Source organism: Mycteria americana, chromosome 2 (genome assembly GCF_035582795.1).
Source record: "Mycteria americana isolate JAX WOST 10 ecotype Jacksonville Zoo and Gardens chromosome 2, USCA_MyAme_1.0, whole genome shotgun sequence".
Taxonomy (NCBI): Eukaryota; Metazoa; Chordata; class Aves; order Ciconiiformes; family Ciconiidae; genus Mycteria; species Mycteria americana.
Window position 1 is genome coordinate 137,666,660 of NC_134366.1, and position 23,633 is coordinate 137,690,292.

General features: G+C 36.3%; 1 protein-coding gene across 1 annotated transcript in view; it reads left to right on the plus strand.

The window, feature by feature from the left end:
* Positions 1-23,633, plus strand: part of PREX2 (phosphatidylinositol-3,4,5-trisphosphate dependent Rac exchange factor 2) — a 189,916-nt gene that overhangs the window by 92,317 nt on the left and 73,966 nt on the right. Inside the window, exons 13-26 of the mRNA XM_075494782.1 lie at positions 555-658; positions 2,010-2,059; positions 2,624-2,699; positions 3,423-3,495; positions 4,672-4,814; positions 4,967-5,059; positions 6,412-6,560; positions 8,989-9,074; positions 11,325-11,461; positions 14,734-14,851; positions 15,696-15,880; positions 18,050-18,211; positions 22,000-22,222; positions 22,573-22,780. Of these exons, the coding sequence (XP_075350897.1) occupies positions 555-658; positions 2,010-2,059; positions 2,624-2,699; positions 3,423-3,495; positions 4,672-4,814; positions 4,967-5,059; positions 6,412-6,560; positions 8,989-9,074; positions 11,325-11,461; positions 14,734-14,851; positions 15,696-15,880; positions 18,050-18,211; positions 22,000-22,222; positions 22,573-22,780 (1,807 nt within the window). The remainder of the gene's footprint in view (positions 1-554; positions 659-2,009; positions 2,060-2,623; positions 2,700-3,422; positions 3,496-4,671; positions 4,815-4,966; positions 5,060-6,411; positions 6,561-8,988; positions 9,075-11,324; positions 11,462-14,733; positions 14,852-15,695; positions 15,881-18,049; positions 18,212-21,999; positions 22,223-22,572; positions 22,781-23,633) is intronic.

The window sequence follows — 23,633 nt, forward strand, 5'->3', positions numbered from 1 at the left end:
TGCAAGTCTCTTGCACTTAAGACCTTCAGCTGGCTAGGTATAGAGGAAGACGTTCCCTCTCCCTTTCCTCCCCACTGCAAGACTGGTCAAATATGTTGTAGAGGGTTTGTGTCTTTATTGACTCATCTGACATTGGCCTCAGCAAGAATTAGAACAGAGAATAATGTGGACCAATAATATGAACTGTTGCAAAAGAATCATTATTTGGCTATTTGGTTGATAAGCTTTGCAAAAGCTCTGAAGACTAGAGCAGATTGAGTGCCTAATTTTTCAGGCTGTTCCTTGCCTGTTTGTCTGTCTTGTTCTTTGCCCTGTGACTTACAATTGTTTGGTTTCTTGTGGACTACTTAAACGTTGTGAGAAATATTGTCACCAGTGACATAAAGGAGCTTAGGGCAGATGATCTAATTGGGCTTCCTGCCCTCCCTGTCTGAAATCTACCTATTGCTGTGTAATGGACTGTTACTAGAAGACATGACCTTAGCCCTCTTCTCTCTTGTTGATTTCTTCAGAAAGTCACCTAACAATACATGATTGTTTTTTTTTTAATTTAGTTACAGATAAGCACCAATTCAAACCCGAACACATGCTGTACAGGTTCCGATATGATGATGGAACATACTACCCAAGAAATGAGATGCAGGATGTGATCTCTAAGGTACAGAATAGAATAGTTGCTATTATTAGGAAGAACACATCAGAAATGGAGATTCTGCTTGAAAAATAATGTAAAATATTATGCTAGGATAAGTAACATCCCCTCATGCTTGCCCATCTGTATATTTATGTGAATCAAATTTAGTTTTCCATTTGTAAGGAAGATTTTGGCTTGTTGTTACACATTTTAAATACAAAATTAAAGTTTGGTATTTTTAGTTATGTTTGTTATTTAATGGTTTCATATGCAGGATGCATTACCTGTGTTTCTGGGTGATTCTGAAGCTGGTATTTTATTTTTCAGTCCATTTTAATAGATATGAAGCTATACGCAGAAAATTGTTTTTAATTTTCTCTTAAATCTGAGTGTCTTTTATTAGTACCTTAACAAGGCACTAAATCTGCAGTCACGTAGATGTTTAAACACAGATATGTAGTGCTAGCCATCTACACTACTGAGCATAACAAAACGATTGAACAAAGTTGCCTTTAAACTCATTAATATTCAAACTTTTCATGATTTCGAGGCGGTAGAAAATGTCAGCATTTGGGTATTACATTACAGTGTCATTCACTTTTCTGCTGGCATTTGTTAATGTAAGGTATATCTAGAAAAATCTTCAATACTAAACTACCAGACACAGCAAAGTAGGATGGAATCTAATTTGACACAACTTTTAATTGTTATCCATGGTTATTCTTGCATGTTATAAACATAATTATTTTTTGATAGTCTGCTAAGGAATACTAATGTGATTTCTTTTTTTAAATAACGTTTTCTGATGGTAGTTTCTTAAACTCCTCCAAATGTTTTAATTTTTGTTTTTTAATTGAAATGTTTCCAATCTTTGAATCTTCTTGCATTTTTTTTAAAGTTTATTGGTTAGTTATAATTTCAATTTGTAAGTAAAGTATTGATGCATATAATCCAATGCAGTGTTTTTTACTTTAATTACTCACTTTGTGTGTAGAATAGCAACCAGTGATTGGGAAAACCTTAATGCATGGAAACATTCCTTTATCTTTCAGGTTTTGTGTACTTTTCTTTCCAAGTACTATACCTTCAGAATTTTTTAATACTACCTTAAAGCTAATCCTTTTTGCCTGTGTCTCAGTGAAGCTTAGCTTAGATTGGAAATGTTTTATTTCTCATAATTTATTCATCAATATTGTTATCTGGAAATATTAGGTTTTGGCACATGAAAATATATAGAAATTTGAACAGATTTTTTTTTTTTACTATCTAGATGAAGTGCATTTAGAACATATAGACTTCCATACTGCATCCATTCCTCTTATGTTCTCTGTGGTGTGAACGTGTGGTTAACTAACTTCATCTTTCTCTTTAACAGGGTGTACGACTGTATTGTCGCCTTCACAGTCTGTTTACCCCAGTAATTAGGTGAGTCCAATTGGGAAATCCTTAGAGAGTCATTCAGAAGAAGTATGTAACTGAAGATACTGTGTTTGAATGTAGGAACCGAACCCATCCTTTCAAGATTGGGCTCTTGGGAGTAATGAAACAAGATTGAAAGGCTATCAAGACAAAAAGCATAACTGAATCATTAAATGACTGCAAACTCCATTCAATATGACCTTTTTTTACAGAATTTTAGAGCCTTCTAGGTCCTAATGGATATGCTTAGATGCTTACTGTATATATTAATACACTCCTTTACTAACACTCCATTACCTCATTTGGAGAGTCCCAGCTGTAACAAGACAACTGCCTTTATGCTCCAGTGACATTATCACCCAAGTAAGATATGGTTTGCCTCCTCCTTTCTGTCTACACTGAAAGGTTTGACTTGCTTTTTTCTCCAGAAGCAACTTCTAAACCATTACAAAATGCTCAATTCATTCTTGTACTAACTAGTTTATAAAATAGAAGTTTTTTTCTGTTAGGCTGTTTCTGAGTTTTTGTTCGATTTTTTTTTTTTGAAGTGTTTTGTTTTGTGTTGAACAGGGATAAAGATTATCACCTGAGAACCTACAAATCTGTGGTCATGGCTAACAAGCTCATAGACTGGTTGATTGCACAGGTAAGTATACGCCTTTGGATTTATGTATATTCTGCATTTAAATTCTAATTTGAAAGGTAGTGATGTATTAAGCAGAATAACATGCAAACACTTTGTGTAAGGGTTATTAGAACAGCATGTGTAAGTGTAATCCTCTTAAACTAGTAAAGTAACAGAAATGAGCTGTCAGCAGCCATGCTGTTCATCCCTTTTGTGCTTATCTTCCTTATTTGCAATTGAACTTTAAACGTTTTAATGAGACTTAGCTTTGTGATTCAGCATGTAACATTGTTCATGGCTTAAAATGAAATGGATAGGCTCTGAAAACTCTAAATTACTAACTAGATGGATAAAAGTCAGTACCAAATTGCTGTCATCGGTTCTGTTTTATTTTGAGCGAACTAGGAACAAGAACAGGGTATCCTGTTCACTCAGTCAACATGCACAGTTTTATAAAATAAAAGTTAAAAACTTTGATACTTTTAGATTCTACTACATTCAATTTTTATGGACAATGCAGCGTTACTAAAATGTTTACATATTTATTTGTAACTATAAAGAGGTGTAGTGTATACATGTGTATATACTGTTTTATATGTATGCTATAAATGTATATATAAGGGTGGCCGGGGGTAAATACAATCTACAACCATTGCTGGCCCTGTGAGGGTACGCCATTGTGCATAGAATCCATTTTGCTGCTATATTAAAATATATTTTAAAAAATCTGCTATGGTTTAACAGGGGGATTGCCGGACGAGGGAAGAAGCTATGATATTCGGTGTAGCTCTTTGTGATAATGGGTTTATGCACCATGGTAAGTAAATACATTCTGTACAAGCTATGCTTGCCTTTTGTTTAATGCTATCTACATAGTAGGAAGGAAATACAGGACTGGTAAAGATATTCCAGGAGGGATAGGAAGTTGTTTCATTGTATCGCTGCAGAGACCTATGCTACAATCTTCAAGAAGAAAGATAGCTATTGTGTACTCTGAAAATTATTTTCAGTCAGTTTTATAGGATGCACTGAGGGCTTCATCCTCTGAAGGATTTAGGAGCAGAAGTTTTATTAGCCACTTTGAAGAAATTTCTTAAGCAGGTAATACATGTTTGCACAGATGAGATGATAAAAATTGAGGGAATACGTATGGAAAAAAGGAGGCATTTTTGGAGGAAGGAATAAAGTATGGAGAAGCATGACTTTAAAATAGTGAAGTGGTGACAGTAGGAGAAAGTGGACTGTAGAAAAATGAGAAAATCATAAGGACAGCAGAGAACAAAGAAGAAGGGAGAGGAGAGCAGAGATATGTGCAGTACCAAAAATGAGGTGAACAAGGTCACATTTAATACCATCAGAGGGAAGATTTCGTTGAAAGGATTGAAGCAGTAGGTCATTTACTGAAATGAAAAGAGGAAGAAATGATTTTCTCATCAGCTTGTTTAGAGGAGGAGAATTAACTTCCTTTCTGGTACTGTTCGTACTTTTTCCTTTGATTTTTAAACATACAAACTGCATCCATCTGCTGTTCCAGTTGCTTCCACATCCTCACCAAACCCATTTCTAATACGGAATCTGGCATGCTTCACTACCTGGAGAGTGCCAGATCTTGGTGGTGAGCATCTCCAGCAGCTGCCCAGCAGAACTTTTCAAAACCATGTTTTTAAATCCATTTTAGGAAAAAACCTTGTGCTTGGCATTTTCACTAAAACCATGTCAGGCTAATGCATCTTCCCCAGCTTGGTGAAATCCAGATGTTGTAGTTGAAAATGAGCTTAGTGATACCTGTCTGTAATGGATCCAAATAGTCTGTAATGGATGCAAATAAAAATTCTTCATTTAAAAATTAAGATTTCCCTAGATTCACACACAAAACCAGTTTGTTAGCATTTAATCTGTGTGCACATGTTCAGTATTATGGCTCATGAAAGACATGATATTCAAAAGTTCAAAAGAAAAAAAGGATTAATATGTGTGGTTTTGTATCATGCAGTGTTAGAGAAAAGTGAATTTAAAGATGAACCACTGCTGTTCCGTTTTTATGCGGATGAAGAAATGGAAGGGTCGAATATGAAGCACAGACTCATGAAACATGATCTGAAAGTAGTGGAAAATGTCATAGCCAAGTCATTACTGGTGAGTGAAACTGAATGATTGTGTGTTTTGATGACTAAAAAATTGGTTGTAGTGACAATAAATTAGCACTGTGTATTGTTATTTAATGGGGATATACTTTAGTTCTTCTTAATGCCTTTCTGAACAATTTTTTTAACAATTTTATTTTTCAGATTAAATCTAATGAAGGCACCTATGGTTTTGGTTTAGAAGATAAAAATAAGGTGCCAATTATTAAAGTGGTGGAGAAAGGATCAAATGCTGAGGTATCAAGTATTATAAATTATCTTCCCTATTTTATTGACTTGATCACAGGTTTCTGTTTTGTACATCAGTTGAGAAAATTTATGGTAGTAAAAGGTAACAATGACAGCTTTCCAAGAATGCTGTGGTTATGGATCTTTTTTCTTTTTTTTTTTTTGTTTTGTTTTGTTTAAAATAGAGCTCTGACCATTATCAACACTCACTTTCTGCTCAGGTAAATTGTCGTATTGAGTGGTGATGTAAGAGTTACCGTTTTATTTTTATACATTTTATAATATTCCAGTGATAAAATTAATCATGATTGGAATAAACATTTTTGGTAGAATATGAAATGAGTGTAAAACTAGTATGCTAGTCCGTGAGTTGCAGTTGACATATTTCATAATAAAGGATGTATCAAGCTTTGGATAAAGTCTAGAATTTGAGAATCTGAATAAAATACAGCTTCTCTGTTTGTTAGTATTGCTTTAGATGCTCTTTGGGTAAATTCATATTGTTCAACTGAACTGCATGGGAGTCTCTATACATGGAAAGGTAAAGAACTAGTCTCCTCCACGAGAGAAAAATTTTAGAAATGGATTTCAAGCCTTTCTAAATTTCATGGCGGGACAGGAATTTAAGATAAAAATAGATACAGCAAATCAATAATGTAATACAGCCACAGAGATATGTCCAGGGTGATTTAGCTCTATTAGCTTTGCGTAATTCTATATTGTCTTTTCCTGCTGTCGGGTTCTGCCATGATCTCAGATGGTGCTAAGGCTAACCTGTGCCCTGGGCTGCTCTGTGTACTCCTGCCATCTGAACTAGTTATGGTTCCTTTCTGCTTTAGAGTTTAAAAACTGTATGCAATTTGGCTTGCCATGCCTTTGGCTCAAGGGCCGTGAAACTTCTAAGGATACTGTTTTGTTTTGGAACTTTATAAATATTCACTTACTAAAATATTCATCAGGTCTTTCCTTATGAAAAGAAGCTTTAGTTCCTTTGGAGAATGACAGATGGGCAAATTAGGTAATATCATAAAAAAGGTAAAGTGGCTCAATGAAAGCTGTTGTGTTAATTATTAGAAATATTAACTGATATTGTAATACTGTCATAAAATCTTGATTAAGACTAGGTCTTGTATTTAGGTCTCTTCAGAATGACAGTTTACTGTACCCTTCACATCAATTTAACCAGTTCTAGGAGTGTTTTGTGGTGTAAGTCTTTTGTGCATGGTGCGTGAAGGAGGCATAAAGAATGTAAAGAAAATGTGCGTGTCATTATTCCTATTGAGGTTGCACGCCTGCAGAAGAAAACACAATGTTAGTGGTTATAAAAGGCAAACATATACACAACTGTTACTCTTTTCTAGATGGCAGGCTTGGAAGTTGGGAAAAAAATCTTTGCCATTAACGGTGACCTGGTTTTTCTACGACCCTTCAGTGAAGTGGATTGCTTCCTGAAAGCGTGTTTAAACAGCAGAAAGCCCCTGCGGGTTCTTGTGAGCACTAAACCACGGGAGTAAGTTGTCATTCCTTTGGGGGAATTTTTACAAACTACAATTGAAGTGAATTTTAAAAGACCAGTGGAACTTCAGATTGTAAAGTTATTTCAAATGCTGTATCTAGTCTGACTTTGTAAAGTCAAGCAATTTGATCTGCGTTGATTTTGTTTTATTACGTTTGTCAGTCAGCAAAAGCAAAACACAAGTGCTTTAGATCATCAGCTCTGCCACTTTAAATACATGCAGGAACCACAAGTGTAAATGAAGTTCCCTTGACTATAAGGACAGTTTTGGTCCCTTATCTCTCACTGTGTTTATGAAACAAGTTCCTCTGTCTGGGGATTAGTTGCTGGTTTGGCAGAAGTCAGACTCTGATCTGATGGGCCCCTTCAGTATGTGTGCTGGTTGTGTAAACAGCAGGAGCAAGTAAACAGCTCCCGATCTTTATATAAGAGATGCGTTTCTGTACACAGTTTTGACCATTCCTACCTCAATGCAATTTTTGTTACGTAAAAGAAATACAAAGTGAGGCTGAATGGCTGGGTTCGGTAAGTATGTAAATGAACATAGGTCTATTAGCAAAGTTAATGCAGTTGTTAACTGTTTGTACATACCAAAGAAAAAGGAGAGTAAGAAACAGTGGTCAGGAGCGATTTTGATCACATTTTGCAGAGTAAGGAGGAACCATCCTCTGTTACCAGATAGCACACACAGAGTGCCTTGGAAATGGCTCTGGGTCAGTGGTAGAATGGAGACATTTCTCCTGTTAGTAAGCAAAGGTGTCTTGAGAAATACAATGGCACCCAGAAAGGGGAAAAGAGCAAAGGAAGAAATATGGCATAAAGATGATAATCTGGAATGATACTCCAAAAAAAATAACCCCAAACAAACAAAAACAATGACAAAAAAAATCCCCCAAACCAGTAGATGATAGTGTTGCAGCAAGGATAAAAGGCGTATCTTGGCCTTTCTTTAATGTAGATCTTGGTTCAACTTGCCAGTGAAAATGTGGGTGAATTTCAAGGCTGACAGAGATGATCTAGAGAATAAAGAGTTCAGAAGAGCTGAAGAATTTGTTTCTCAGTGCTGCCTGCTTTTTGTCAGGAGCTGCTGCTAGCACAACTGTGTTGGCAGAAGAGACAGTTCTGTCCTAAATTCTTAGCCTAAACTGCCAGTGATGGTCTTTCATAGCTCATTAGCATGTTAACGAAGCATTTTCGGAATGAAACCATATAGATTGTATCAACCTTAGTTAATATATAAGTAGACTAAATTATGCTATACTTATGAAAATATTTCAAATGGAAATGTATTAATCTCAAGAATATTCTAATATTTTTAAAAAATTTATAGACTTCAGTGGGTTTTGGATCTCACCTCTGCTGATTATCATCTCCAAAAGCTAAACATTATGTATACCAGAAAAACATGGAAGTACAAGAAATGATGCAATGATATTATTCAAACCTACCTGTAAATCAAGTTTATTACAGTCCAAATGTATTTTAAAATCACTTTTCAGCATCAATTTGAATTTGTCTGCTTTTGCACTGACAAATGGAGCTCAGGGCAAAGTTCCCTTAAAGAGTAATGGAGCTGGCTCTGGAAGTAAAGGCTGCAAAGTTAAATCAGTGCGCTGTTATGCATGACCTAACTAGCTCTGATAAGGGCTAATGCAGCTGTGTTGCTTTTTCTGGAACCTGAGCTGATACCATGTGGATATGCTAGCTTACTTTGAGCGAGCTCAGGGCTTCAGGAGTGGATTGAACTTTGATTCTCAGAACTGTGCTTTTGTTACTTATGTTTGTCAGGAGGTTTATTACTCTTTCACTTAGACCAAGTGGGAGCGTAGCACAATGTGCTTACAAGTTACATGAACAGCAGTAGGCGATTCTTGCTTTACAAATCTCAGTACGTTGCACAGGTGCTCAGAAAAACTGCAACAAAATATTTTTTCAATAAAACTCGCCAAGTGGACAGTTAGATATTAATGAATTGTAATATGGATCTAGTCTCCGCAGTCTTCTGCAGCTCATCTGTCAAGGCCTGCAATGATCTTGTGATCCGCAGGCTCTGTCCTCTTGGCTGAGAGACTGTCTGCCTTCCCAGGGCTTTCAGTGTTGCTGTGCTGTGACAAGTCACCCAAGTCCCTTTGGGAGGAATTTTAAAGCTATGGTGGTGCTTTGGTTGTAATTGGCATATTGAATTTCCCTGTGAAATAGCATTGCCTTCCTCTGATCGGTTTTGGTATCTCAGCTTGCTCTTATTTCTGATGTCACTGATGCAAAGTATCTGGAATATGAATGGTGCTGAGTCTGAAACTGTGAATTGAATGAAAGTGTGGAGTCTTACACCCTTGTAACCTACTTATTGCTGTCCACTTTTCTCTTGAATAACAAAATGCTACCTTTTGCTACATTCATATTGAATCTTTGCTTGTATCAGGACAGTGAAGATTCCTGACTCTGCAGATGGACTCGGATTCCAAATCCGGGGCTTTGGCCCATCAGTTGTCCATGCTGTTGGGAGAGGTAAGCCGTAAGACCTGCCAACGGTAGTGGTAAATATACATTTAATATCTAAATGGTGTGGCTGATATAAATAAAAATTAGGTCCAGTGATTCAGCTTAGATTTTTTTCCCCCCAAAGTTACAAACAATGTTAAATAAAACCAAATAGGATTATTTTGTGTTCTTATACTTTGTAAGCTTTGGATAGATTTTCTGGCTTTTTAATTTTTTTTTTTCGGTATGTATTTATACAAATGTAGGAAAGTTACGTTAAGGCTGTGCATTCTTTACGGACTGAGGAATAAGCTGATGGATGCAAAATCACCTTCTCCAGTGAATGGGTGTTGGGAACCACTCACTTCCTGAGCATTAATTGTTAGGTGGCCATGTGGTTCTGCAATGTTCTGAAAACATTTTACAGAAAATGCACTTTTCACAAATCTTTTCAAGGGTGCTAGTGACCTAGTCTGTCTTAATAGATGCAGATGTTTCCTCTAAATACTGTTTTGTCCATTTTGTGATGTGATTGTCAAATGCTTGTTGACCCTAAGTCAATGAGTTCTTGACTGGTGCACTGGCAATAAAAGAAGTTGAAGCATTCTTTGTTGCTGTTGCATGTTGTTAATGGTAGAGCCAAGTAACACGGTATTTTCAGCTATTGGGGGGCAGTTGTGTCCTTTCCTCCCCTCCTCCCTTTGTAATTGAGGAATTCAAAGTGAACTGATCTGCAAAGCAGCCAGATTTGAACAGATCTCGATGACTTTTTTTCTAGGCCGTAGTGCCAGAAATTAGATTTTCAAGAGAAAGTTTAATAAACTACAGGCTGTTGAGCTGATGTGATAATTATTTCTGCACCTGGATCTCAATTCAGCTGCCTATCCTTATTCATTAAGCGTGTGCTTTATTCCAATTAGCCTCAACAGTATGTAAGTGCTTGCTTGTGTGGTTTGCTAAACCTGAAAGATTTTAAGCATATGCTTAAATACTTTGCTGTATTGGGATCTTGGGTTTTGAAGAGAAGGGTTTTTTTGAGAGAGAGAGAGAGAGAGAGGTATTTAATAAGGCCTGTGTAAGTGTTTATTTTTAAATCCCTCTTTTTTTTGTTTTTAATTGCAATAGCTGGTAATGGTGTCATTTTCAAAGACTTTCTTTGATATTAGATTTAAAATGCAGCTATCATCTAACCTGATAGTACCTAAAATGAGGGAAATCCAGATATATTCTTTAAGTTATTTCCATGTCAGATATGCTCGGCTGACAAGTCATGACATAGCTTTTCTATTTGTCAGCCCTGCAGATTCAGTCTAGCCTTTTCTTTCATAGCAGCTAGCTTCTGCAGCTCAGCCTTGCAGTCTCTAGGCAATAGATTTTCACTTCCCTGGCACCTTTGTGGTAGTATCAAGAGAGACATAAGGAGGTGAACGTTCAGGTAGCTGGAACTAAGGTCATACTCCAGCAGGCTGTCTTTCGGGAGTGGGCTTGAGCCATACTGAAAAGACCTGGAGACAGCTGCTATTTTCGTAGCACCTATTCAATGGGTAGAAGATTTTTCCCAAGGTGGTTATTCCATTGTGAAAATAAATCGCCAAACCATATATTTTATGTTGCTCACAGAGAATGTTTTGTTTTGTTTTGGTTTTTTCCCCCAAAATAATTAAATTTGAGATCATCTACTTGATTATCTTTGGGTATTTTGATTAAAACTGTAAGGCACTGTGTAATAATTGAGTTGGTAAAAAGATTAAAATAAGAACAAAATCCTTGGAAATGTCTTTGGATTTGGGTATTTCACTTAATGTTTAACAAGAAACTCTAGTATGCTCTGATACTTTTTTATGAATTGTCAGAAAGCTTCTGGTTTATATGTAAAATAGAGACACCTGAGGTAGTCAAGAAGCTCATAAGCTTGGGGCATATAAAAGAATTCAGAATAAAAGTGGTCTAAGTTATAATTAGTAAGTTTCAAGCTAGAGCCTTTTTATCCTTTTAAAATCCTTTTCTTTAAGACAAATTTTCCACATTTTCATATTAGTAATCAACATTGGTTTTATAAAATAGCCTTTAGAAATTATTCTGGTCTTTTTATGGAGTCATCTGCTGGGCAACTCCATTTTCTTGGATTCCAGCTGGCTGCAGAAGCGCCCTGTGGTCAGGGGAAGTATGTAAGAGTCAGTGAGAGCAGACTGATTAAAAAATGAGGCTTTTGGACTGTAAGCTTTAAAGGAGATGTTTAGGAAAAGAAGTCTGTTAACTATGTTGTTTTTTTTATAGGAACAGTGGCAGCTGCGGCAGGTCTCCACCCTGGCCAGTGCATAATCAAAGTGAATGGAATTAATGTCAGCAAAGAGACTCATGCGAGTGTTATTGCTCATGTCACGGCATGCAGGAAGTACAGGCGGCCCATGCAGGTACGTCTCACTTGGTACCTCTGCAGATTTTCTTCTAAATTTTATTTTGGTCAAAGTAAACAGTGTGGTGTGTATCTCTGTCCACATATCTGATGTGTTTGAGTGTGATGAGGAGAAAGGAGTGGTGAATAAAAGTGAAGGGAAGCCAGTTGAATTATAAAAGCTGAAAGTTGCTCCATATATTGCTGATGTTCAAGGTTTGTTTAATTTCTACACTGAAATAAATCTAAGCTTATAGGTGATTTTTTTTAATATGGTATTTTTAAAGGATTATTTCAAGTGTTTCTGCAGTTCTATGCAGAAAGCATTACGAGGTATATTCTCATCATGATGGAGAGGGATTTACACAGCTCGCTGCCTGCTCAGCAGCATGAGAAGGCAATGCAAAAAACCGATCTTCTTCCAGAATTTTGTAACACTTCAGCACATAGAGAGCAGAGTGCACATATTCCATCTATCAAAGTCTCTGTGTTCCCATTGCATTCCAATCTTGGGAATAAACACACATTCAAGGACTCAAAATTTCACTTTTTTAATATAAGCGTGCAATTTTTGTTATCTTTTTCACATTAGTATAGGAGAAAATCTGAGGCTTCCAAGACACAAATTTAAGGAAGAAAACTAAAACCAGCTGGATTCTATAATGTAATTTTTCCAAGTCCCTGCAAATTTTTTCATAAACTGTAAACCAATATCATTAATTAACTTCACAAACTCTTCCAGTGCATGTTAATTGAAAAGAAAAATCCAATTAAAATAAAGAGTGAAATCCTTCTCCCACACCTACTGCATAGATATGAGATAAGGATTATAAGAGTTAGTTAGAACTGTGTCATACAAATACAGTCTTTATAAAAATGTTTGTCTGGGTGTTTGTGTTCACACTCTAATACAGAATTGAAGTTGTTACATAGCATGTCAAGATCAAGCTCCCCTATTCTTTAAAGGAAGATGCGCTCTAGTAAAGAGAGGGTGCTTTGTGCACTAGTAGCAAAACTGTCTAGAATAAAAGATAAATTAAATTCCTTATAGCAGGTGTGTTCTCCCTGTGTGTAAGTGTGGAGTTCCTATAGAGATTAGTGACATCCAAAGGGGATTGATTAATGTAGGCTGGCATGAATGCCTTGACATGCAGAATTACTCTGTTTCTTTTTTATCCACTTGTGTAATATGTTGGAGTACATAACTGTTTTTCCTATACAGAGTATTTATTTCAATCTAAAAAACTAGCTGATCATAATTCAGCGAATCACAAATAACTAAAATCCCCAGACTGACAAGAAAAACTTCATTTAGGCTGTAGTGCTATCAAATGCTATGGGAGAACTGTCTAGACTGAAATAAATTGCAGTATTCCCACTGGTGTCAAGACAGCTCAAATTTCATTTCCTATTCAGAAATTTAGGTTTTTAATTATTTGGAAGATGACTATGGATTTCTCCGATTTTCTAAATACAGTGCATTAGCCTATCATTTAATTAACATGAATATTGCAGTCTCTCCTGTGGTTGGCAATTGCATAATGGAAAGGGGATCTTTTTCTGTGTCCTGTGTATTCTGTTTCTCAGGGTGAGGAGTCTCCCTGCTTGCCTGGAGTGTGAAGTTTCATTTCAGATTCTTGCAGTGTGAATAACTGTGTAACTTCTGTTGGACAATGTTTATATTCTTTCTGTCTTGTCTGGATAAAGAAAATTGAAAGCAGATTTTACTTCTTGGAATTATGTACAATTTCGTTGCGGTGATACTAATCATGATGTGACAGATTTACGCTTAGTTTGTGCCTCTGTAATGCTTTTGGAGAACATTGCTCCCAATCATATTCCGTTATGTCTTGTGTTAACTTTTGAAAGAGGGACTTCCAGTTTAAGTAGTTAGTCCTTCCATTAGGCCATATTAAATTCAAATACTGAAGGAACGCTTTGACATAATGTAAATCCCCTATTAGAGGTTGGCATGGCAGTCTTAATGCTGCCAAGCAAACGTGTAAGACTCCATAAATAAGCAGCAAGTTTTCAGGTGTACCTGCAAAGAAGCGTGGATTTCAGAAGTGTTTCTGTTGATCAGCTTGTGCCTAGGTGTCTTCCAACAATCAACAGAGAGCTCTGAAAGTTAAGCTTCCTTATTAAAATATTTCAGTGCCATTGAGTGAAAAGTAAGGCATAGATGAATCTAGGAAACCTAGAGAGAAACAGTACCTTAGTCATACAAAAATTTAGTTATGTGTGATTAATGGGATAAAGATAGCAGCTGAATATTGTATATTAGCAAAGCATAATTGGATGTACTTGGCATTTTGCGTGAAAATTGTAACATTCAGCTTAAATTTTTGCTATCCTTGCTTAACTTTGAATTTTTCCACAAACTTCTTTTTAAAGTCTATGAATTCAGATTAGTCATAATTGTGTCATTTATTCTGCTGTAGCTGTTGGAGAGGGAGTGACTGACTGTCAAGCTTCTTTTGAAATGTAAGGGGAAGAGAAGAGTAGTCTGGAGATACCATACTTGATAGGCCCTTCTACAAGGATTTGATGGGCATGTGGCTGAGTAAGTGAGGGGGGAGAACAAGATGTAAGGCATACACGTGGCTTCTTCGTAGGTTGTATGACCAAGCCACCATTCCTCTGCTCGCGTGTCACTCAGTCACATAAGGTGCTGGACTTTTGGGGCCTGTGATTCTGTCCTTTTTGGGGGTTTTGCTAATCTGGGGGAAAAGAAAGACCATCTAGTAAAATAACTGTAGTAAAGGCAAATATAAGTAATGAAGGCTGTACTGTATGTTCTTCTTGCCAGTGACACATGGGTGATAGAATAACTGGGCATACTATGTCTTTGGTTGGTATTCCATAATATTTGCCAGCAGATTTGTGGACGCACAGCAGATTTAGCAAGGCAAAAAGCAGTTCTCTATTTTTTCACAGTTTCTTTTCTCAAATATTTTTCAATCTGCCATTTGATTTGAAATGTTTTAAATTATTTTTGGCAGAGGCATGAAACTGATGGATGTCATGCTGTCACAGACTTCATACTGTCTCATGACAGTACACTCTGAAATAAAAAATAAGTTGACAAAATGCTTCAGATGGTTTTAGACAAAGCCAAAATTCTCTGTAACTTTCAAAGTATTATTTTTGAGTTGGAGCTCAGAAGGCAATAAAGCTGATAATAATCAAGGAATTAAAGCAACTATTCCATGTTTGAGAGCAGTGAAATAAGTTGCTATCAATTGCACTTGCAAAGCTTTTCCTAGCTGTCTTTTTTTGGTTGTTTTTTAGCAAGATTCTATACAGTGGGTTTATAACAGCATTGAAAGTGCACAGGAAGACCTTCAGAAAACAAACACCAAGCCCTCTGGAGATGATGGAGGAGATGCCTTTGACTGCAAAGTGGAAGGTATGTGATACTTGTTTTGATTTTGTTGTTGCTCAGAATGTTGGTGTAGTAGCAAGGAAAATATAGGCAGTGGTTTTGTTTTCAGAGAGGAAACTGCAAGCAGACCATAAGATGCATTTTACATGCGGATTTGCTTTTTTATGTATTCTAAAGATGTAAATTTAACATGCTGTTCTCTGAAAATTGTTATATTTCCCATTTTGAGAAAAAGCTTCTGTGAACACCTTAGGGAAAATCTGTTCAATTTTCATTCATAGGAATTATCTGATGTATTTTCACCACTAGTAATCATTTAAGGATAAATTAGATGCGTTAGTCACTACTGCATGAGAAATAACAAATCGGCTATCCTTCAGATTATTTTCAGACAATTAACATTTAGGTAAAGCTGCGTTCATATGCATCATAGTAATTAAAGAGACAGTTAACATGTGAACTGTATTTATGTTCTCTGGGTAGATGCTGATAATGTGCTTTCATTTCTGAACGTTGACACTTTTCATGGTCATTTTCTTCTAGTTTATTTAGAATTTCTCAGTTTTCCCTTTTTTATGTCTCTGGATTATAGATGAAATTGGATTAGTCCCCTTCAATAACGGTTTGTAAAGAGAGACTACTGTAACTTGTCTGTTCATGCCTCTTTAGCAATCTACTATTTTAGCATCCATAAACCTACTGGTCATCTGATTTTTAAATCATTCCGCTGGTAGCTGGGTTTTTTGATGAACGTTTTTGAATAGAATGACCAGAGCATACCTGTTTCTAGAATGTTTGCCTACGTCCTTTTTCGTTTGTTTAATGGCCAGCCCTCCTCAACTGATTTGTGTTATTTTCTTTCTTCTAGAGGTAATTGACAAATTTAACACTATGGCAATAATTGATGGGAAGAAAGATCATGTGAGTCTGACTGTTGACAATGTTCACCTGGAGTATGGAGTGGTTTATGAGTATGACAGCACAGCTGGAATAAAGTGCCACGTGTTAGAAAAAATGATTGAACCAAAGGGATTTTTCAGCTTGACTGCAAAGGTATGAAGCAATTTTTGTATGTATTAATTCTTACTATGCTTAATACCACAGGAGAAAAATCTGTCTTTTGCTTATTCTTAGGATTATATGTATTTCGTTTAGTATCCTATAATTGGTCACCTTTATCCCTCTGACATTTTAGAGGATGATTGTGTACTCAGGAAGCAAACTAAGTTATGGTGTGGTTATAAATTGAGCCTCACTTTGGAGCAGGTCAGGTTGACAGACAGGGGAGTAACTTCTTGCACCAACATCATGAGATTTGCTAGAGCTGGTCTAGTCAACGCTTGAGGTCATTGGCTTGAAAGATGTTAATTCTTTCTATAATTACAATTTCATCTAAAATGTTGAAGGTATTATTTCCTAACTGCTTAAGAAATATTTTTCGATTGTTGTATATGGAGTAGTTAAGTAAAGTACTTCCAGCACACTGATTCTGGCCTTAAATAATGCAGTGTCATCACCCTTAGTGTTTAGGCTGGCTAATTAAATATTCAGAAATGATTAAAAAACAATAAGGAGATGTAATGTGACTATGTTAGCATAATATAAAGTTTATATCAAGTGATAGTGGTCTAAATGACTACAAAAGGTCCACCGGTAGAAAAATCAGGTCCCTTAACTCAAAGGCAATAATAAAAATTGTAGTGGCACTTCATCAAATATAACTGTCTGCAAATGGTTTTAAATACTCTGAACATAAACTTCTCTGTGCGTTCAGTGGGGTCTTATGCTTCTCTTCATATGCTTCTTTCTCTCTTTGCTGTGTGTTTATAGTTGCTTTGCATTTTTAAACATCTCTATTCTGCATCATATGTAGTAGAGGAGTGAAATAGTCCTGGACTGCATTCCTATATTGTGCAAATCTTTGTGTTAATTATTATGATGAGAAAGTATCCAAAGTTGTGCTGCAAAAGTTACTGATTTTGAATGCACTTATTTTAATGTACAGCTGCAAGAAAACCCACTTGAATTGTTTACATTTGTATTAATTAAACCTGACATAAAGGAAGCTTAAACGTGTGACCAAAGTGACTGGGGTGTTTTAATACAGTAATTAAACACCGTAGTGGAAGAGTTAAAGGCTTTCCTTAATTCGTCCTGCTGGTGACCTGAGAAAAAAATTCTCTCAGGATCTAGTAATTTATAGTCTGTGACTTCTTAAAAACTTCAGATTTTGGACTCCAAATTTTCGTTATGTTGTCATTTTTTTTTTCTAAACTCCTTGATCAAGCTTATAAATCGTTTATTACATCTCTGAGGGTGGATAGTATAATAATGAACTGTAGCAGAAGTGAATTACAGACATAAGTCCCATGATGGATTAATACTGTATGTGTTGTTTGTCCTGACTTCTTTGAGCATCTCTAAAATGCAAGCCTTTTCTTATTTAGGTGCCTTAATCTGCATTTTGGGTGTCTTTCTTAGAAAGTTATTTTGGGTGTGTTTTTCAAACACATCTTGAGACTTGGACCCAACTAGCAATAGGCATCTCCCAAGTTCCATAGCACGGTGAATTTCAATGCCTGAAATGTAACTCTAACTCCAAAAAAAGGGCTACATGCTACCCTCATCTCTTCAACATGCCTTTTTTTCAGTTTTCTATCACCATCATTTGATGGTGGTATTTCCATCATAGCAAGACTTCAATCTTTGCTGGGCAGTATAGCTTATTCTGTTCCCTATTTCCTGTTTATATATGCAGAATATACAAGAGGATAGCACTCGGTTTTCTTGTATGCTTTTTCAATGTGTTAGTATTGCTTATGCTGCCAGACCAAAGTTTTGCTACAAGTAATGCATTAATTCATCAGCTTTGCATAATATGTGCTGTTCAAGTAAATACAGCAGATAATGTATTTCAGAGGAGCCATAGTGGTTACATTAGTAGGAAATTAGTAGTAAATCCATTATCGGACAATGTCATGAGAAGCCAAATAAAAGTACTTATTATAGGTATAACTTATGCAGCGGATGGATTTAAAGAAAACTCTTTGTTTCCCAAGTTTCATTAATTGTTGTTATACAGCGTTGCCTGTAATGTTAAAAGGCAACTGATTATCAGGCTTTTCAGCTTTAATTATAAGGGATTATAAGTAAGGAGTTAAATAAGGGGTTTTCTTAGTCATCTTATTTCATAATGTATTGCTCTTGGTTTTATTATCTTAGATTCTTGAAGCACTGGCAAAAAGCGATGAACATTTTGTGCAGAATTGCAACAGCCTCAATTCCTTAAATGAAGTGATCCCCACTGAGCTTCAAAGTAAATTCAGTGTCATTTGCAGTGAGAAAATTGAGCATATCTACCGAAGAATCTCTAGTTATAAAAAGGTATGACCGGCATGCCCTAAACTTGGTAATATTTGTCTTTGAAGGGAAAAACAGGGGAATGTGGTACTGTTCGAATAACTCTTCAAAATGTCTATTGCAATGACAAAAGTATGGCTGAAAGTTTAGCTATTTTGAGGCGTGAATGCCTAAACTGAGTAATTGCATAAACTGTTTTCAAACTTTGTTCTTTATTATCCCTTTTTTAGACATTGGATAGATGGTATCCTTTCTTGTTTGCTGTGTTCAGTTGTAGATACAATCAACTGCTTATTTCCCACAACAGACCCAATGTTCTTGTACATGCCTTAAACCAATGCTGTAGACAATTTGCATGTTAACCAAAAATGCAGCAATAACAACAGAATTGGTTTTTTCCTTCTAATGCATCTTAATTTTAAATACCCTATTTTTACCCTTTTATTCATCTTTTATGCCCTTCAAATTGGTATGACTTTTTCTAGCGTGACTATTAATAGTAATAGCTCTGTAAATCGTTAGATTACCTTGGGTTAATAAAACATTATAGCACAGAAAAAAGGAGAAGGTGCTGAATTTCATACACTTGAGATCTAAATTAATGAGATGTGAATGAATAAATAACCTGGAGTATGACCTCTACTTGCTGTTCAGTGTATTGCTGTTAATGCAAACTTACTTTCTCATCCTGGCTTCTGGCTCCTCTCCCATACAACCTAATTCTTGGGAGTTTGGAACTCGTTTGAAGTAGGCCCAAAATGGCTACACAGAACTGGCTCTGCCCTGTCTTATCGCAGTTGGGGATCTGTGTTGTGACATTTACAAACTGGCCTGTTCTGAAAGTTAATATGCAAAAAATTGAAAATAAAAAAAAAGAAGAAAAGGAAAAAGAGAAATGTAGAAGCTTCACACAGTTCTAAAAGTTGCATGGAAAAGAACAGATAATGTTTTCTTGTTTTTCAAAGGAAAAGGAGGGAAAACTGTAAGGAAAACCTGTAGCTTCAGTAGGATGAAGGCCAAAAAGTGGCTTTCCAAAGACTTTTCAGGGTGCTCTCCAAAAAGAAATGGAATAAACTGAGGAGTCAAGGAAGGAGACATCAAAAGGATTCTGATACCGCATTACCAAATATCCGATCTCTCTGTTGTTTGCCTGAATTATAAACCTCTGTGTTTTCAAATTGACTAAAAATCAAAATATATTTTTTAAAAAACAAATTCATTAGTTTTAACATTAATAATAGTGTATTTAGAGTTCGCGTAACATGTAGGTGGTTTATACCATTCCTGTAGCCAAAAAGTTTGAGCATGATGTAGTCTTTTTACAGGAGGCCAAGACAATAAATGAAATTTTATTGTGTTATGCTGGATATGAAATGAAGAGCCTCAGGGAAGTTTTCATAGTGCTTATACTGTCTAGAAGCAGATATTGCTGATATAAACTGCACTTTCAAGCTCATCTGCTCAAAAATCAGTAGTTTCACAGTTACAGCTTTTAATGACAATTAGTAATGCAATGAATTTCAGGAATAGATATGTCGTTTTCTTGGCAAGGTAAAGGTAACCATAGTTACAGGAGACTTTCGGAGCGCCTGAGCCCGGCTTGGCTCCTGGTTTCACTGTGAAAGTTCGAATTCTATAAATAGAAACCCTGTAGATTTCTGCAGTTCCTACTATTATTATTATCAGAACATTTTGCTCATAATAGACCTCGAGTCCAGTGCCATGAGTCCCAGATGTTTCTCAACACATATATGAAAAGAATTTTGGGCCTGACTTATGACCTGATTAAATCATAGCCAGGCATTTGGTCTCTCTGGAGCAGGATGTGTGGGAGATTGAGATGTGAAATATGTACTGCTTGCAGGAACATTTTCATCGTTGAATGTCCTTAGTGCCCTTCTTAACTATTTGTACATTCTTCAGCCTTCGAACAATTCCATAATTGGATTTCTTGTAATCTTCCAGATCTTGTTCCGATATAAACATTTAAATGTAATTAATCAGTCAAATGTTCATCAAGCTGAAGTAATATGACACCAAAATAAACAGAAATTTGAATCCCTGAATAATAAACCTGTTATTACTCAGAAGGGTCATAGCTTTGTTCAACTGAAGTGTTAGTCAAAACTTAACTGATTGAGTTTGTACTGACATTTATTAGGGAAGGAACTTTGCAAGTTAAGTTTGAAAATATTCTTATGCATGAGCTATGCTCCATAGCTGAGGTAGGTCTGTGCAATATTTTGACTGGAGACATACTGTGATTAAAATACCAGGGACTTGGAACTGATTATGTCTTTTCCGGAAAAAATTCTTCCCTAACAACAAACTGCACTGGAAAGGACACATTTTGACAAAAATCCTACTTGTGACTGACAAGTCTCTTTTCCAATGGGAGAGCTTGATCTCATGTCTTTTATGATTCTGAAGCAGGTGTATTTTCCAAGTGTCCAAATTTAGTACAGTTCAGCCTTAGCCATTTTAGGTTGACATCATCCCATCTTAAAAAACAAATAACTCTAAGCCTGTTCAAGAGCGTGCATAAAATTTCAGGTGTTATAGTGAAGAAGATGTGGCTAAGTATTGTATTAGAATTAGACCATAAAAGAGAGGGAAAAAAAAAATGTTCATAGTTGCTGAGCTGATATATGGGGGAGAGAAGAGGTAGTAGACTAGCAAAGTCTGTAAAATATGGTGTTTGCAAATTTTATGCTCTAATGTTTATCAGCTTCACAGAATCGCTCAAAATCACAGAATGGTTGAGGTTGGAAGGGACCTCTGGATGTCTTTTCCACCCCCCCTGCTCAAGCAGGGCCACCTAGAGATGGTTGCCCAGGACTGTGTCCGGATGTCTTTTGAGTATCTCCAAGGAGGGAGATCCGACAACCTCTCTGGGCAAGCTGTGCAAGTGCTTAGTCACTCTCACAGTGAAAAAGTGTTTTCTGATGTCCAGAGGGAACCTCCTGTGTTTCAGTTTGTGCCCATTGCCTCTTGTCCTGTCACTGGGCACCACTGAAAAGAGCCTGGCTCCGTCCTCTTTGCACCCACACTTCAGGTATTTGAATACATTGATGAGATCCCCCTGAGCCTTCTCCTCTCCAGGCTGAACAGTCCCAGCTCTCTCAGCCTTTCTTCATAGGAGAGATGCTCCAGTCCCTTAACCGTCTTCGTGGCCCTTTGCTGGACTCTCTCCAGGATGCCCATGTCTCTCTTGTACTGGAGAGCCCAGACCTGGACTCAGCACTCCAGAGAGGCAGGATCACTTCCCTCCACCTGCTGGCAACAATTCTCCTAATGCAGCCCAGGAAACTATTAGGGAGGCCTTCATCCTTCCTGAATATGAAATTCATAATTCATAGCTTCCAATTCTGTTTTTATTATAGCTTCAGGAAAAAATTTCAGAAATTTTTGCAAGACATTGACTTGAAAATATCTATGTCAGCAGGTGTTTATAAATGTCATGTACAGTACAGCACTGGATCATAGACAATTTCCAGACTTTCTCCCCAGGAAGACACTTAATATTTTATTATGTTGCAAGGAAAATAAATTCTATCTCCTTGTTACAAGGCTATTTACATTTGTAAGTATAATTTACTTCAAAAACCAACCCCTCAAAAATACAAAATGAAAAATGTTTTTTCTTTCCCTTGTAGAGAAAGGTGGAAATTATGAAGTCAAGGCATCTGAAGTCAAGGATGCATGAAATATTTTAAACTTTTGTTTTCTAGTCAGGTACACAAGTTTTGTCAGCCAAGTGCTGATACATCAAAAGCCGTTAATCAAAATTTTGTTTTCTTTCTCACTTCTAGTTTTCAAGAGTATTAAAAAACAGAGCTTGGCCTACCTTCAAACAAGCTAAGTCAAAGATTTCACCACTTCACAGCAGTGATTTCTGTCCAACCAATTGCCATATCAATGTGATGGAAGTGTCTTACCCTAAAACCTCAACTTCCCTTGGTAGTGCCTTTGGTGTACAGTTAGACAGCAGAAAACATTCTTCCCATGAAAAGGAAAATAAAAACACTGATCAAGGTAAGTCAGTTGAGCTTGAAAGAACTACTTCCAGTGCTTCTGATGTAGAGTCTTAAAATGTAACTCATTTAGGTTTATGTCCCAAATATTAAAATTAAGGACAAGCCTTTATGAAATCCCCTATTTTCAATACTTAAGTTTATGTTAAAGCATAATAAAGGCTCGTCATAACTTCACAATAACTTTTTCCTTAAATAGCTTGACTTTGATATGCAAAATAAAATGTAAAAATAAATAATTACATGAAGTTTTAAGCAGGAAAATATTTCAATGTCTGTTAGGTATTTTACTAACTTCAAAATGTATGTTGAAAAAAAGATAATGATGTAACCTCTTTGGTTTATTCCCAGGTAAACTGAATCCCATGATTTATGTCCAACATACCATTACTACTATGGCTGCCCCTTCAGGCCAGTCTCTTGGCCAGCAAGAGGGCCATGGTCTGAGATACCTCTTAAAAGAAGAAGATTTAGAAACACAGGATGTCTATCAAAAATTGCTGTTCAAATTACAAGCTGCACTGAAAGAGGTGGAAACATGTGTCTGTCAAATAGATGAGTAAGTAAATGTTACCATCTGGACTTGCCTTTAATTTTTCCATTGAAGATACCGATAAATATGGGTATATTTTTTCTGTAGTGTAGGATCAATGTTGACTTCAGATAGAATTTAAATAAGGCAAAGAATTTAAGTGCAGGTAATATTATATTTTGTTCTTTTTCCCAGTGTCCCTGATTTTTTCCCACTTCAGTTTGTAGCTTTTGTCTAGAATGTGGAAAATAATTTTGAGGTGAGAGAAATATGAGGCCCACATGTCATCTAAAATTTCACTAGGTATGGAAACAAAGGGCAGAGGTAGAAAAATAGCTTTTACTGAACTCTTCAGGTATTGCAGAGTAGTCCCAGAGATGAATTTGTAGGTAAAGCATTTTTCACCTATAGGAAGATTATTAATTTGTTAGACATTTTTCAAAAACAAATTGGCCTTAATGAAGAGCTATGGATCTAGGGAGAGCCATTCCTGAGTGATTAGGACACTTGGCTTGAATGTGGGAGACCCAGAGTCTCATCACAGTTTGTGCTAATTCAGGACAAGGATTTAAAACTTGCTTTTCCATTTGTGAGGTAAGTGGGTTGACTCTTAGGCTATTTGCTGTCTTGGGATGAGGATGAAGAAGGATCATAGGTCTTTCAGTTTTGAAAGATCCCATATGTAATGCAAATGTCAGAAATTATTAGTTTTGAAAATATAAATAACATAATTTTTTTAGTTTGAAAGCCAGTCTTTCATGATCTCCAGTTTCGAAAAGTGGTGTATCATTGCTTCTCCTGTTATTTTGAAGACTGTACAATGATTTGTCCTTTCATAGTTATTTCAGAGTGGGAATTTTTTTGTACTGTTCTAATAGTA